Source organism: Diadema antillarum, unplaced genomic scaffold, assembly GCF_040938485.1.
Source record: "Diadema antillarum isolate AM-2024a unplaced genomic scaffold, OU_Dant_1.0 seq00001754_RagTag, whole genome shotgun sequence".
Lineage (NCBI taxonomy): Eukaryota > Metazoa > Echinodermata > Echinoidea > Diadematoida > Diadematidae > Diadema > Diadema antillarum.
Genome location: NW_027272436.1, coordinates 657,829 through 674,392, shown reverse-complemented (window position 1 = coordinate 674,392; position 16,564 = coordinate 657,829). Strand labels below are relative to the sequence as shown.

General features: G+C 42.2%; 1 protein-coding gene across 1 annotated transcript in view; it reads left to right on the top strand.

Annotated features, from left to right (window-relative positions):
- The first annotated feature begins 6,329 nt into the window (after positions 1-6,329).
- LOC139712065 (uncharacterized) overlaps positions 6,330-16,564 on the top strand; it is a 36,359-nt gene continuing 26,124 nt past the window's right edge. The window contains exons 1-7 of the mRNA XM_071623902.1: positions 6,330-6,459; positions 9,715-9,963; positions 10,768-10,958; positions 12,205-12,483; positions 13,049-13,137; positions 15,048-15,272; positions 15,799-16,098. Of these exons, the coding sequence (XP_071480003.1) occupies positions 9,788-9,963; positions 10,768-10,958; positions 12,205-12,483; positions 13,049-13,137; positions 15,048-15,272; positions 15,799-16,098 (1,260 nt within the window). The 5' untranslated portion in view covers positions 6,330-6,459; positions 9,715-9,787. The remainder of the gene's footprint in view (positions 6,460-9,714; positions 9,964-10,767; positions 10,959-12,204; positions 12,484-13,048; positions 13,138-15,047; positions 15,273-15,798; positions 16,099-16,564) is intronic.

Below are 16,564 nucleotides of genomic sequence, written 5' to 3'. Positions count from 1 at the left end.
CTGAATTCCACGCGAACGACCTCACTCCCCTCGTCTTGTTCAAGGGGCGGAGATGGTGGGGGGCTCCATCTCCTCCCTTCTTATGGGTTGGGGCAGTGCTCATTTAAACAAATTGAGGTCATATCACCAGATAGATACGCTACGCTATATTACGTGCCAAGCTTGGCGAATATCTAATATATAAGGGTTTCAAGAACAAGCTGAATATGTGAAAAATCTGCCTCCCCCGCCCTTGAAATAAATTCATGAATCACCATAAGGATGCTATCTGCCAAGTTTGGTGAAAATTCGTCATAGAGTTTTCAAGAAGATGGAGAATATTTTGAAAATCCCCCTCCTCCCCCTCATCCCCACCTACCCCCGATCATAGCTCCCCTGGACCCGCCATAATCAAACATGATATTTCTGTCATTAATGTCTTTATCGCACGAACTTTTTCGGTTCGACAGAAGTTTAAAAAAAACAACAATCAAGAGTATAGGGACTCTGAGGGTTCACCCCCCCCCCCCCTCCTTCGGCGGTTGGGGGGGGGGGGTCATTTTAACAAATCAAGATCGAATCACAACAAATATACTATCTGCCAAGTTTGGTGAAAATCCGTCATTTTACAAGACAATGCAGAGAATGTGGAAAATCCCCCTCCTCCCCCTTACACCCCTTATCAGGGCACTCCTGGACCAGTCATAATCAAACCTGAAATTTTAGTAACTAGTATCTTCATATAATTTAACATAGTTCTATATTCTTCGGTTCGACAGAAGATTACAAATTAGAGTTTAGGGACTGAAGCTTCAACTCCTCCCTCCCCCCCCCCCCCCCCCGGCGGTGGGAGGGGGTGGGACTCATTTTAACATAATTTAATAAAGATCATATCACCGTAAAGATGCTATCTGCCAAGTTTGGTGAAAATCCTTCTTGAGATTTATCAAGAAGATGCAGTAAATGTGGACAATCCCCCTCCTCTCCATCACTTCCCCCCTCCCCACAAAATCGGGGCACCCCTGGATCCGCCATAATCAAACATGAGATTTCAGTCATTAGTGTCTTCAAGGCACTAACTTTAAAACACTTTATCTTTTTTGTTCGACAGAAGAAGATTTAAAAATCCAGAGTTAAGGGACTCTAAGACTTCAACCCCCCCCCCCCTTCGACCGGGGGGGGGGGGGGGTTTACTTGGGGGCTAATTTCAACTTATAAAGATCATATCACCGTAATGAGGCTATCTGACAAGTTTGGTGAAAATCTGTCGTTGACTTTTCAAGAAGATACTGAAAATGTAGAAAATCCCTCTCCTCCCCATCACTCCCCTCCCCCCCCCCCCCCCCCCCCCCGCGATCCGGGCACCCCTGAATCCGTCATAATCAAACATGCAATTTCAGTCATTAATGTCTTCATAGCACCGTAGTTTAGGGACTCTGAGGCTTCAATTTGAAACCTCCTCCCTACTTATGGCCGGTGCCCTGCATCCCTGGACCTGCCATTAAACTTGAAATACTGTCATCAATGTCTTTATAGAACCAACCTAGCTCATTCTTATTTGGTTAGAGAATATAAGAAGAATTTCGATAAAACCGTAGTTCTGGGACTTTGAGGTCCCCCTCCCCTTTTTCCGGGAGGGGGAGGGGGGTAGTGGCTACTATAAACAAATCGAGATCCCATTGCAATAATCGTGCTACCTGCCACTTTGGTTGAAAATCTGTCAAGGATTTCATTAAGAAAATATAAATGGTGGAAGTTCATGGGCAGTTTTAAATGGTGGAAGTTCATGGGCAGTTTTAATATGGAGTTTATCTACTATCTTTTCCGGCGAATTTTTGCACATTTCCCGGCAAAATTGAACTTTTGCACATTTCCCGGCGTCATGTTTGCACATTTCCCGTTGATGAAATTTGCACATTTCCCGGCGAGACGTTTGCACATTTCCCGGCGTTTGCACATTTCCCGGCGAGACGTTTGCACAATTCCCGGCGTTTGCACATTTCCCGGCGTTTGCACATTTCCCGGCTCCACATAGGCACAGGATGGCGCACCAGCCCATCGACTAGTTGCAGTAAGAAATAGATTGGCTGAGGTATTTGGAAATCGGGTGATTGCCTTGTATCATGATGTGGATTGGCCACCAGAATCTCTGGATCTGACTCCCTGCGATTTTTTTTTTTCTTTGGGGTTATCTCAAGAGCAAAGTGTTCATTACACCTCAACCTGACATTGCAACTCTGAGACAAAGAATCACTGATGAATTTGAAGCTCTACGCCATCAAGCCACAATGATTCGTAGGGCTGTGCGTGAGATGGAGAAAAGAGCTAATCTCTGTGTGGGAAGGAATGGTGGCCATGTTGAGGGGCATGGGATGTAATGCTAAAAAGAGTTATACGAAAAAAAAAACAATGGTAAGTTGTGATTATTAATTTCATTTCTTAAGTTAATTTCTGTTAAGGTGCATTGATTCTTGCAGTATCTAAACTTGGTCCCAAGTCCAATTTACCCATTGTCTAAAAAGAATGATTACTTAGCCACCCATGACCGTGTATGCATAAATATCATTTTGAAGAGGAGATATATGGTTTTAAGATGTTGCTACTCACTTTGGTGTAAAGTTAACACAATCTTCACAAATTTGAAATAAAATCTTGTTGCGTTTTTTTTTATACGCACTGCATAAACAAAGAGACCCTAATTAAAGGATGGACCCACCTTATCTGCCCACTACACATGTATTTTTTTTTTCAGTCTAAACCGATTTGGTATAATATACTTTCAATTTCTCTTAGAATCGTAATGCTCTCTATTTCAAATGTGCTTTCTAATTATCTTGCAAAACGTTAAATATTCAATCGCCCATCTCAACCAAAACATACTGTATCCCTTTAGAATACCTTGCCTGTTTGAAGTAATCTCTGTGTATAGATAGACCGCCTCCCCAAAAGAGAAACACACACACACACACACACATTCATATGTACATACACACGGACACAAGATATAATAAAGACAACTGAACACACAAAAACAAAATTCATCCCATCATTTTTAGTTGTTACAACTGAAAAAATAAAGAACCAAACCAACATGCATGTATGAAGTTGGCGTTTATATTGGTCGTTATATCGCACTAAAATGATTAGACTCTGTGCCCTGAAAATAGACATTAAAATGAAGGTGGACTATTTGAGCTCATACGTATATGAAGTTCCTTGTATTACAGTAGTTAACATGAAGCATGCCGAATATCCCAATTACAGTAACTCATTCGGTTTGTTCAAAATGATTCAAATCAGAGAGAGGTTGGCATGACCAACGTCACATCGTGCAGAACTCTACTAGTCTAAAGAGCGCAGAGTTCTGTGACTGTACCATGGCGCCACCATGACGACGAAAGAGATAAGGGAGGGAAAAAAAAAAGAATCGCTTTGTAGTCCGGGTTTCAAATTGGCAACTTCGTTCGGTTGGCTGGTCAGAGAGATTTGGAGAAGTTCATTGGCTGTAGAGGGAGACTGGAAGAGTACATTTTACTGAAGGGGTGTTTCCCCATTACCACTTTGTATACATTGTACGGTAGAGACCCGGATCGAATCGGCGGTGGGGGATCTTATCGGCGGTGAGGCAAAAATCCCGCCGATTAGATCCGGGGGATCCGATATACTGGCCAAAGTCCGCCGATAAGTTCCGGCGGAACTTATCGACAGGCCGGAACGGATCGCCTGTGACACCGGCGGAACTTATCGACTGGCCGGAACGGATCGCCTGTGACACCGGCCAACAGGTTTGTGGGGTAAACGCGCTACATACGGGGGCACGCAGAGCGAGTCGCCTTGTTTAAAGGCTAAGCTTGTGGTGGTATTAGTGTGTGTGTGTGTGTGTGTGTGTGTGTGTGTGTGTGCGTGCGTGTTTGGGGTGTGTGTGTGTGTGTGTGTGTGTGTGTGTGCGTGCGGGGTGTGTGTGTGTGTGTGTGTGTGTGTGTGTGTGTGTTTGGGGTGTGTGTTAATATTATTCAGATCACAAGCGATAACAAATTACTGCTATACGCTCCGACGATGAGGTTGCAATGAATCTAGAATTCGGAATCATGCGGTGTGAAAATACGTCTAAAGTAAACCTCGGAACAAAGGCCTGCGTGGAAAGATATTTCTCGACAAAATGCTGCCGTTCCATTGGTTCCATTGGTTGAGCACCGTTGAGCACCGTTGTCAATCAATCCACATTGCAAAACCACTAAGAAATCACAAGTGAATGCAAAATTATTTACCCATTCTGTTTCACATCATCAAAGATTTTTAATTTTTGTCTCGATATATTTTGACGTATTCTTTATCATGGTTTACATCAAATCTAAAAATCAAATAACGTCAAAACAAAGACTTTGGGACTTAATCTGGGACTACTCCGAAACTGCTGTCAAATACAAACCCTTCAGTATTAAGGTTAGTTCTTCGTAATATCTTACATCAATTTGTACGTTTTGGCATTAAAAATGATATAACTCCCATTTATTATCTATACTTCGAAATATTTATCTTTTTTTAATCTTAAGATTTATCAAAAAACTTTGCTTGATTACAGCGATGCTAAATTAGAAGCACGCTTTACACCGTGACATTAAGGTACAACACCAAACGCAAGCAAGAGAGGTGCTACAGATTCATTGTATTAAGTACCAAAATCAATGTCCCCAAAGGCAACATTTTGTGCAAGTGTGAGAAAATACAGATTGATTGAAGAGGAAATAGCCAAAAGCAAAAACAAACTTGATTTGCACGAGGCAAAGTAAAAAAAAAATAGAGAACATTATCTCTTTATAGATAACAAAGCCGTCGAGAGAGTATATAGTATAGGCCTAATGGAGAGGGGATGTGGGACAGGGCTGGGTCTTCTTACTCTTTATACCCTGCCTCCTTCCCCCACCTTCCTCTTCCCGTTTCCTTACTCCGTCGGTCTTTTCTTCTTCACCGCTGTCTTATATCCCCTTCATCTATCCCCCCTTTCTTTCTTGACATGGCCTTTAAGATCCTTATAATTATGCTGATGGTCCTATAGCTTCTTGCCAAGGCCCTCTCGCTGTATGGTGGTGAGCGAATGGGGCAAATAAAGTGAGCTCACCTGAGTTGGACTGCGCTTTATTCATTTTTTCTTATCAAAGTATAGCGCGTATAGGCCTGTGTGTGTGTGCGGGTGTTTTTTTTTTTTCTGGGGGGGGGCGGGGGAGGGGTGATTTTTAGTTTTTATTCTTTTCGTCGTTCTTTGTTTTATAGGACTCTAAATTGTATCGATGTCAACGCATGATCGACAGTATAGTAAAAAAAAAAATAAAGATCATATAACGTCTTGTATTTCTACTGTCATTGACTGTTTTTTGTGATGTCGAAATATGCCATGTGGCTTATCATATGAAAAAGATAATGAATTGAATTGGAGCAGCGAACAGTGCAGTGAAAATGAAAGTACACTTTTAACTGCAAAATGTAGACAAACACACTGAAACACGCTTTAGTGGAGTACTCATACCAGATTAAACTATATATACAATGCTAATGTCCGGGGGGATTGAGAGAAAAAAAAAACAAAAAAACTTTTTTGTGTGTATTGAGAAACTCATTTTACTTCACTTTTATTAGTGGGTTTCGAGGAGAACAGGGGAGGAGAATAGAAATACACGTATAGAACATTAAATTCTTTCCTAAACTGTTCCAAACAAATGCTAACAGTTAGTATTTAATTCAAAATGTTAGATACGTTGAATTGTGAAACTTTTTCCTCAATCCAAATTTCGTCTTGGAGATAGCAGGGCGCCAGGTATTAATTATGTTTCAAAACGTAGAGGAATGTTAGACGTTTATCACCCACCACCAACAACATTATTCATTGTACAATACAGTGTATTCTGAACTCATAAAGGGGGGACTGGCTACACAATTCAAATAGCAAGAGGATGAATAATTTTTATCAAAAATACTAGTACTACGCGTGCCGTACCGGTACTTGACTGCGACCGCGCACAACCGTCACGCCCGTCATGCCGCCAAAGACGCACTTACTACGTGTATGTGTTCTCTACGGCCAACTGTTACAGCCGTCAGTCCAACACGACGCAACGTTCTGAGACGTAAAAAAAAAATGTAGACGGATGCCCGATCGCTTTACTATATCGCACAATTGGTACAATACGAATATCAACGTATACGCACGTTACAGCGCGCGCTGCACAGCTGCCGCCTGCATGTACACTGTAGGACACCGTGCAGTGGGTACGCTTTCTATGTGAAAGAGTGGGGATAGTAATCTAGCCTACAATTCCTTCTGACACCATTTCAAACGGATGGTGATACATGGTTGCCGTTTCGTGTTTACATTCTTGAAGCTACCGGGATTTGAACCGTCGGTAATACATGCACGAATACGGATTCTGTTTATCACAGGTGATCGTCAGGAAACATAATCAACCACAGCGTTCTGTCAATCATGTAAATATCCTTTCTACGTAAAATGTAGGAGAAATTCTGTGTGATATTAAAATTTATAAATTTATTTGTATCAATTGTAACTGGTTAGACCCTATTTCATATTTGTAATGCCCCGTTAAATTACACTTGGTTAGATTCGGTGTTAGAGTTTAATTTACAAACGAGTTTGAAGGTAATACTCGGGACTTATACCGAGAACTGTGAATGTGAGTCAGTTAACATGTGATGTGGGGATTCAAATATTGGCCAGACTCACTCTTAAACAGGGTGCTGGTGAATTAAATTTTGATACGCTGGCACTTCGCTGGGCTTTCTAGCCAATTCTTCCCCTTGCCCTGGCCCTGCCTGGCCTGTCAATTCCTGTGTCTGACTCGGGCTAGTTGGGTTGTAAAGTATCTGAATCACTGATCGTGTGAGTATTAGATATAGATCAGTTCGGGAAACCCACTCACAAGGGGGGCCCCTCCTTATAAGTAACCCGTCCCCCTTATAAGTAACCCCGTCCCCCGTATAAGTAACCCCGTCCCCCTTATAAGTAACCCCGGGGCACCCCTTATAAGGAGTCTCCACGCTTTTTTGCAATGCAACGCGAAAATGAAAGGACTGCGGCAATTCGCTTGATTATGTCCATAAAGCTTCACAAGTTTCCTAGTTACGAAATTTGAGCAAAATCGGTTTGAGGCATCATATCTAAAATCATGGATTTAAATGCGATGTCAAACGACCCATGCGAATGCTGAAATGCGAGCGATTACTGGCGTGAGTGTCGCCAGGTGCGGCGGCGCGGCAATGCTTGAGTGCAGACGTGGCGACTGAGTACGGAGACTTTCGTTCATTCAGCATGGGCCACCTGAATGAACGAAAGTCTCCGTACTCAGTCGCCACGTCTGCACTCAAGCATTGCCGCGCCGCCGCGCCTGGCGACACTCACGCCAGTAATCGCTCGCATTTCAGCATTCGCGTGGGTCGTTTGACATCGCATTTAAATCCATGATTTTAGATATGATGCCTCAAACCGATTTTGCTCAAATTTCGTGAGTAACTAGGAAACTTGTGAAGCTTTATGGACATAATCAAGCGAATTGCCGCAGTCCTTTCATTTTCGCGTTGCATTGCAAAAAAGCGTGGAGACTCCTTATAAGGGGTGCCCCGGGGGTTACTTACAAGGGGGACGGGGTTACTTATAAGAGGGACGGGTTACTTATAAGGAGGGGCCCCCCTTGTGAGTGGGTTTCCCGAACTGAGATTAGATGGGACCTTGAGGCTTGGGCTTGATGGTAATCATGTTAATTTAACTGTTAGGCCTACTTGTGACTGTGTAGCCAGTGCAAGTCAGATGCAGGAGTGCAAGTACTGTAGTAAGTTAGCTGTAAGCAACGTTACAGTGTCAGTAGCGTCAGTAGTGTCAGTACAGTAGGCCTATCCAGGGCTGGCTGCCAACTCTCACGCATTTTGGCAGAGACCCCAACTCTCCCGTTTTTGACGGGAGATCTCCCGCCGAAAGCCCATTTTTGCACAATCTCCCGTTCTCCCGTTTGAGATTTGATTTCCCCCGCCCTGGCTCTGTGTCTCCCGGTGGAAAGGATTTCTTACTTATTTCTATCGTATGTTGAAAAAATAAGCCTTAGATAGCACCAGAGAACATCTAGAATCCTAGGAACTTCGCGCTTCTCACACATCAACTTGGAGTCTCCCGTTTGCTAGGGGTTTCGGGCGGGAGAATCTCCAGATCAGAAGGTGCTTGGGGTTGGAGTCTCTGTTTTGGTCCTTTCTCACTCTAAAATTTTATTTCATTTGCATGCATTTCTATTGATCTCACTCATTTTGACTCCTAAATTATACTAGCATTGGCCTATCAGAGTCTCACTCTCAACTAGTTTCCAGCGTTGGCAGCCCTGCCTATAATGTATCTGTTAGATCCTGGACCCTGTTACACATGAAAGGCGGCGCGAGGCCCGCTTTGTGAATCGTTTACACATGAGCTTCGGGGCCGGCTCGAGCAACAACGCTCCTCATAAGTCGTAGACGTTGTTTACAAATGGGCCCGCCTCACGTCGCCTTTCCCTACTTTGCCGTAGGAGCATCCTTTTAAGTAAACAAACATTTTGCTTGGTAGATTTAATTTCGATACTCTACTGGGCTATCCCCCCTGCTGAAGGTCATGTGACGAGGCCAGCCTGAGACCGGCCACGGCTAACCAGGTGGACCACGGCTGACTAGAGGTGGCCTGAAGTGGAGTCACCCTGAGGCCGGCCCGAGTTGTGTGTGACTGTTTACATAAATGAGAAAGCCGACCTGAGGCCAACCTCAGTTCGGCCTATTTGTAATTGTATGTGTAACACTCAACAGGGAGCTTAGTACTGTAAGTGTTTAATCATGGTAGTGGCATAAAGGCAATACTATTTATTACTAGTAAAAGTTTAACACATAACATCCCTAACCATGCTAACCCTAGACCCCTGGCGCTGTAACCAGTTAACAGCACCCGAACGTGTTGGGGTTTTCGGTGCATGAGGTAAGTGAGATCCCAACACTAGATACAGATGTACATTTGTACATGCTTGAACCTACTAGACTACTCATCGACCACTTTTTATTACATAGTCTACCTTGTACCGTAGAAAATATTCCTCAGTTTCACCTTAATTTCATTTCACCATGGCAGAAAATACCGCAGATTCATGTAACGGACTCGGATTATTGATTAGTATTGTACGCGCAGAATTCTCAGTGATAAACGCAAGTGGCATTTTTTACTGTGTGCCGGTGCAAGCTCATTTTAATCGACAGCCTGTTCTCCATTGATAAAGCATGTAAATCTGGTGAAGCAAATATGTGTTGACATCAATTATGTCTATATAATCTATTACTGTTTAGGATTTTCTCCAGTTCTTTTTCCTCCTGTTTCATCAAGTTATTTACATGTACATACCCTCCTCATTTTGCTTGATTTGTGTTATCAAGCAAAATGTTTGAATGTTCCAATGTATTGTGCCCTGTCCCACGCATACTGTTCATTTTTTACACGAGAAAGCCATTGTGGAGGGTGGTCGATCTAAGAATAGGTGGTCAATTAGTAGTAGACTTACTATATTCATCATGCAAGACTATGTATTAGTAACTTTAGGCCTAGTTATGATTAAATTGTTCTACATGCGTGTGCTAGTGTAGATCTTTTCGTATGAATTTGCTCTCAGTCAATCAGATGCAAAGATTTCAGTAGGTCTCTCCTATCTTGTGTCATACCTTTCCTAGCTGGATGCACATTTGCAGTGTCAAATTCTCCATGTTGCTTATAAAGTCTGTGGGATAGTGAAATTTGGAGGAGATGAATGGCAAGGAGAAGAAAGTGCTGCGATTTCTGGACAATGACTCCGTACTTGCAGATGACAGACAGTTTGATTCAGCTCTAGGCCTATATCAGGACATCACTTTGAGGTCTTCCATTGGCTCACCAATTGCGGCATCTTCAGTGGCAAGGCCTCTCCTACATCACAGAAAGAGGTATGAATAATTTTTATAGAACTGGGAAAATCTACAGTGTAGTACTGTACATGTACTAACATAATATATAGTATTCTCAGTGGATCATATGTACACTATATTTGTGTGGTTAGAAGGCACAGGCTAAAAGCAACCATTTACCTTTCAGGACAGCCTTAGCTGTTTTCAACTCTATCAATTTTATTTGATATGAAATAAATGCATAATGTTGGTTTACAAATTTAGTTATTGTTTAATTTTGTGTATTTGTATGATGCAAAGAAGATATGAAATATCATATTTCCATTGTTGTTAAAGAAAATATATATATGACATTTTGAATTTTTTGAATTTTTTCAAATTAAAATTAAAATTTCTTATCAAGTTGTTTTCATTTCATGGACCACAAAAGCTAACAGAGAAAAGATTAGTGCACCTTCCAAGAAATTAGTTTGTGTAAGGCATTCCAGCCACAGAAATCTGAGTTTGAGTGAATTCACCATTATGGTTTCCTCAATCATTCTAGAATCTACAATTGTATAAAAGAACCTAACATGTGTACTGTTGCTGGTGTAAAGTGTATCAATGTGCTCCAGGAATATGCCCTTTCATAAACAGGTAATCAAGATTTTACTGTGTCAGCTTATCATTGTTGCACGACAGCATTTTGGGCAATTCTTGAAGCCCCATGATCCTGAATGTTGCAACCGAAGGTACCAAAGAATGATTTATCAGCGCCCTTTTACGTCGGGTCATCCTCATTTTCAGTGTCCACGCAATCTCTTTGACCTGTGTCTCACATGTGATTTATGTCCATCTCTGCAGCAATCCACAAGATCTGGACTACTCGCACGCACAGTTCTATCGGCCGAACGGCAGTGGACCCCCAGACCAGACAGGGAATGGGAATGATGACCCACCTGCTGCCCCACCGGACAGTGCCCGGTCCAGGACCAGCTACGCCCCCTCTGAGCTGACCGACACATCTCTTGGCATCTTGAACCTTGATGACCTGGGTGAGTTTGTATCATTGGTCAAATGGAAGCAAGGCACACTTGAGCAAATACCTGGTACTAGCGATACCTAAGGCAGGGGACTGTCAATATGCATTGCAGGAGTGCCGCTTTCTGTCTGCTTTTGTATTAGATCTATATTGTTTTGTCGATTGAGATATCAATTGATGGAATCTATCTATCTATCTGTATATCTACCCATCAACTTGTCCCCTATCTGCAACATGTCCCTGTCTGTCTATCTATCTAGTAGTTACATAGGCTAGCTTTATCTCAATCTATTCTGAAGTTTCCTGGACACTGCACCGCAAACTAAGTAGTTGTCCTCATAACATTACCAGATAATTTTAGGCTATGTGGGGATGTGATGATGTGAGAAAAGGGCAATTTGTCAATCAGTTGCAAAGACCCACGCATAATTCTATATTGTCTGATTATATAAAATGTTCAATGTATTCATCATTTAAGTCCATACCACACCTCCATCTCAACCTATGTTAACATAGAAACCATGACTGACAACAACTGTGGCTAGCTAGCAACCATGTAATTGTTAAAGGAAAAGAAAAGAAGATTATTTCTCTTGGGTAGTACCGGTACTCTTACAAATAGGTTATTATGTACTGTCAACTCTGTTGTTTGTGCATCATTTGAAGACAAAATTTACAAAAAAGGATACAGGAAAAAACGTGTGTTTCATCGTAACCCTCAACATGAATGCTTATATGACGCATCACCCGTTACCCCGGGGTACCGTAGAACCCCGGGTACCACGTTATGTAGCGCCACCTCAGGTCCACTCGAGGACAGCCGCAGAGAAATGCATGCACTGTGTGTGTGCGTACATAGTCATTCCCATGTCACTGCATGTTATACTATGCATGCATGGCACGCTGTGCTAGCAATAGCGTGTGCTTCAGTGCAGTGCAGTGCAGTGCAGTGGCTAGCGCGCGCTAGCTCCAGCACCGAATAATTTCCACTTTTTGGCAACCCAGGGTACAACCTTTTAAAAAAATTAATAATTCAACAAAACGGCTCATTTTTATTTGGTACCCCGGGATACCATTTATGTCATCATATGTTATTAATTAATCCATATGTATACAGTGATTAATATCTGTAAAAGAATTGGTCTTTCTTTAAACATGTCTGCTCTCATGATCGCATCTTTATGGCATTTGAAGAGGTTCAGTAGCCTGAAGGTTCAGTAGTTGCTCTTGAATCACTCATGAAATAATATTCTCTGCAGCCTCAGGTCTTGAAGAACTCGACGATGAATTCATGGACCTGTCACAGGACCCCAACTCGCCAAGGTCTGGCATTGGAGACGGGGAGGAGATGGCACCACCGGCTCCCATCGGCCCCGCCTTCTCGTCCCAGAGCCCCAGGGAGGGGCAGCCATCTAGGCTAGCCTTCTCCCAGATGAGTGCACCCTCCATCATGTTCTACGACAACGACAGCCAAGAGGATGACTCCCACCGGGGGATCGCAAGTGATCTGTCGGAATTTGAGGGGCAAGCGACTCCTGGTGAGAAATTCACTATTAACTGAATGTTTATATTCCCCAAGTAGCGATAGTCATGTACTCTCTCTTTTGTGAAGTACTATTCCCCGAACAACAAGGTCTGCTTTTCACCCTTTCCTTTAATCATAGTTTACAAGAACATTTTGGACCCAGTGTGTAGTCATGTCTATTCTATACAGTTGGGATGGAAAAAAATCCAATTATTGCAAATATTTCACAGAAAGTTCGGTAAATGCATGTACATGTATTTCTCTAGTTATGGGTGAACTGATAAACTTTGATTTGTTGTCAGTATTTTTTTCAGAGATAGAGCAGCTTAAAGTGTCTTCAAAACTTGAATGAAAGGTTGTGTAGTCTGATATTGACCTACATGTGCATTACACTGATATGGGGTCAAGTGTACAACTAATAGGTTATTCATATGGGGTTTAGGCAGATATGCATCACTACCTTAATCCATACTCTGGGCATGGGGCTACAGGTCAGTGCACACAATCCGTTGATTGTCTCTTTCTTGCATGCACCCTTGCGTATCACTTTGTTCTGATGTGCTGCTGTATGGTCAAAGTTCCAGGTGCAAGGTCACAAACCCAAGGCAGTGATGGCATCGGAAGCAGCGAAATCGATACTGAAGATGAGATCAATGCTGTCAGACAGGTAAGATGACTGGTATAAACGTGTGAGTGGAGGGCAGTAGCCCTATGCAGATTTTCCAGTACATATGATATTCCATTTTGTGTGTGCCAAAGGGCTTCAGAGTAGTATCATCTGTTTGTTTGTTGTATTTTTTTAGATATCCGCAGAGCTCTTACCACAGAATCTTTTAAAACAGCCCTCAAGACCCATCTCTTCAAATTGAAAAACTAGCCAATGTGTAAGAATGTATGTTTACACATTTGGAGACAATTACTTCCTGGAACTATTTCTTTTTATTTTAACTGTCATATCACAAGCGGTGCACCCATGAAATTTAAGCTGAATTATGTATTTATTTTGGAGCAAGTGCCATGAGCGCCTGACTTGGCGGATACCGGCGCTATACAAGACTTCATCATCATCATCATCCTCCTAGTTTAGCAGTGATGAATGAAAAATGATTGTTGTTAGATATCCCGTATTTACTCCAGGTCCTGAAGGTCTTTTAAGGGCACTTCATTTTCTATGCTTCTACTAGATTTCGACAGAGGACCAAATGTTCCCTTGTGTCATGGAGGTATATAATGAGTTGGTTACCAGAGGAAAACTGAACATTAATATGGTTTGATGTAGCATGTGCGCAGGGTGCGATGACAGCCTGGCTGAAATGTTTCCCGCATAGTAGACTGAGTGCACTGGATATGTGCGGGATTAAAGGTATTGTTTACCATTGGGAGCAGTGATTTAAAACAATATTTGAGTTATCAAATTTGATGCATACATATATGTGAAGGTCAGTTGAATGACAAAACATTCTACCTTATAAAAATTTCACAATAAAGCCTAAAGTATAAGGAGATATCACTATTTTTCTGAATAAATAACTGTAGACGGTTTAGTCTAGAAACAATTTTATTATAACTATTGTTCACATTATATGTATTCAACAATACTTAACTTTGATTATACTCATTAACATTTTTATATTGGTTGCTTCTATCCTGAACTCACATTTTAGAACTATTTTGAAGCACTAAAGCTTGGTTTTTGTTTTATCTGCAGATGGTGTTAATGTCTTTAATCCTAGAGACTTGGGTATTGATATATTGTGAAATGCTTTATGAGCACCAACTGGAGAGGGGAAAAGTGCTTTCAGCACCACAACATGAAAGGAGGACCTGTTTTGTGTGGAACAATAATCAAGGAAAAGAAAACACCTTTTGAAATACAGTGCACTCCCGTTATAACGAAATTCTCAATACAAGGAAGTAAAAATTTGCATTCCCAAATTATCATCTGTATGTATTTAATGATACTTGACTGTTCGGCTGTAACAAATTTTGATATGATGGAAGAAAACTGCTGGTCCCAAGGACTTTGTTAACTCTTTATGTGCCATGTTCGCACGTCCGACTCAGTCGACGGCGTGCCAACTTCTGCTCAAATGCACAAACCCGCCCATACCAATCGATAAATCGCCAAATGTCGCAGTACAATGAAAGCGTTTCTCGCACTTTGGTTCCTCTCACATCATTGAAGCTTACCTTCTGTAGTGATTGACTATCAAGCGATGTTCCCTACTGGATTTGCGTGTAAATTCTAAGTTTCTGTCACTGTTTTGTGAGCAATAGTCATGTCTTTACAGTAATATTTAGCTACTAGTCATTTGAAAGAAAAACATTCATAGATTTGTCATACAATTAACATAAAAACAAAGCTTGGCATTTTCTCTACAACACTATTCCCTATCTGTCCAGCTTAACATAACTCTATAGAAGTAACCTAGATTTGAAAACAGAATGTTTTCTCAAGGCATGAGAATGTTGGTGTCTCAGAAAAATGTGGCACTCAAAGGGGGGGGGGGGGGGGGGGTTCAACCGTGGCACATAAAGAGTTAAAATGGGAGTGGCCTGTATGTTGACTTCTTGCAGGAGATTTCCCAGAGACAGCACTACGTGGCAACAAATCTGACGAGCAGGCTTGGAGTCGGCGAGGGCAGAGACGACAATGATGATGATGATGATGATGATGACGCTGAGGGAGGCGCCCTTGAAAATCGTGAGCCCAGACTTCAGTTAGACGGTGGGAGCTCAGAGGATGACGATCCGCTATCGGCCACACTGGCTGAACCAAGGCAGTCAGCAGAGGGAGAAGTGGTGAGCAGCCGGTCTGATTCTACAGGCTAGGAGAAGGATCATGCCTTTTTCAGTCGTAGGACCAAACTCACAAATCAAGTACCTTTTCAATTACGTCAACTTTCATTAATAAAATCATTCAAATCCAAACTTAAAACTGATTTGCTCCTCCATTAAGGATTACGTGATTGTAATCTACTATGTTGAGAAGAATTTTGTTCCTTTTGTAGTTGATAATTAGTTTCGTAGTTTTCTTCCTGCTCTCTTGTGTTTGTACATTCATTTTTTGTTGAAGCGCCATGAGCACCAAAAGGTGGACCTATGCAAGTAGCCACTTTATTATCATTATCAATATTATTATTTGTAGGCCATTTGCAGCCCAACGAGGGAGCTACATTTGTGCAGAGTTGCACTCATTGTTTTTTGACATTTCGATCAGAGTAAATCACAGAAATTGACCTGTCTCCTTGATATGATAATATTTTGAGTAGCTTTGTGATGCTGCAAAGAAAAAAAAATCACATTGGGTGTACTTCCTGTCATAAAGGTAATCTTGGATCCTGGAGATGGGGGTGGGGGTGGGGACGGCATGAGTGACGGGGAGACGACCAGTTCTGGGGTGCCAGATGTACCGGTCACCTTCGGCCAGTCCACTCTCATGGCATTCCACGGGCAGGGCATGAACGGGAGCAGTAGGGATTGGACACTGACCGCCTCTCAATTTGATGGCGATGGAGCCGTGGATGGACGAGCCCGCTCCAGAAATGATGACGATAATGACGACGACGCGGATGATGAGGGGGATGGTGATGACGAGAATAGAGCACCTCACATGAACGTATTCACAGTGAGTGGCCATTGGACATTATGTACATAATTACGGGCAGGAACATGAATAATGTTCACTCCATAGGATATAAAATGCTACAGTGGAAGGTTGTAAATCCCTGGACTCTGTCCTGGAATTCCCAAAACATCTTTTAAAAACCTAGGGGTTGAACAATTCTCTCTCTTTTTTTTTTTTTTTTTTGCTTATTCCCCCAAACAAGTGCCATTATTTTTAGTACGCTTTTCTGGGACGGACAAAGATACCTTCAATTTGACTTTTTTCAGCTCACCTGAGCCTTCTATAAGTGAACTATTGCGATCGCTCTTCGTCCGGCGTTCGTCGATGCTTCGTCCGTCGTGCATAAACTTTTACATTTTCATCTTCTACTTGAGAACCCCTTGACCAATTTTCACCAAACTTGGCAGGTAGCATCCCTAGGGGGAAAGAATCTCATTCCCATCAAATGGGCACTGTGCCCCACCTG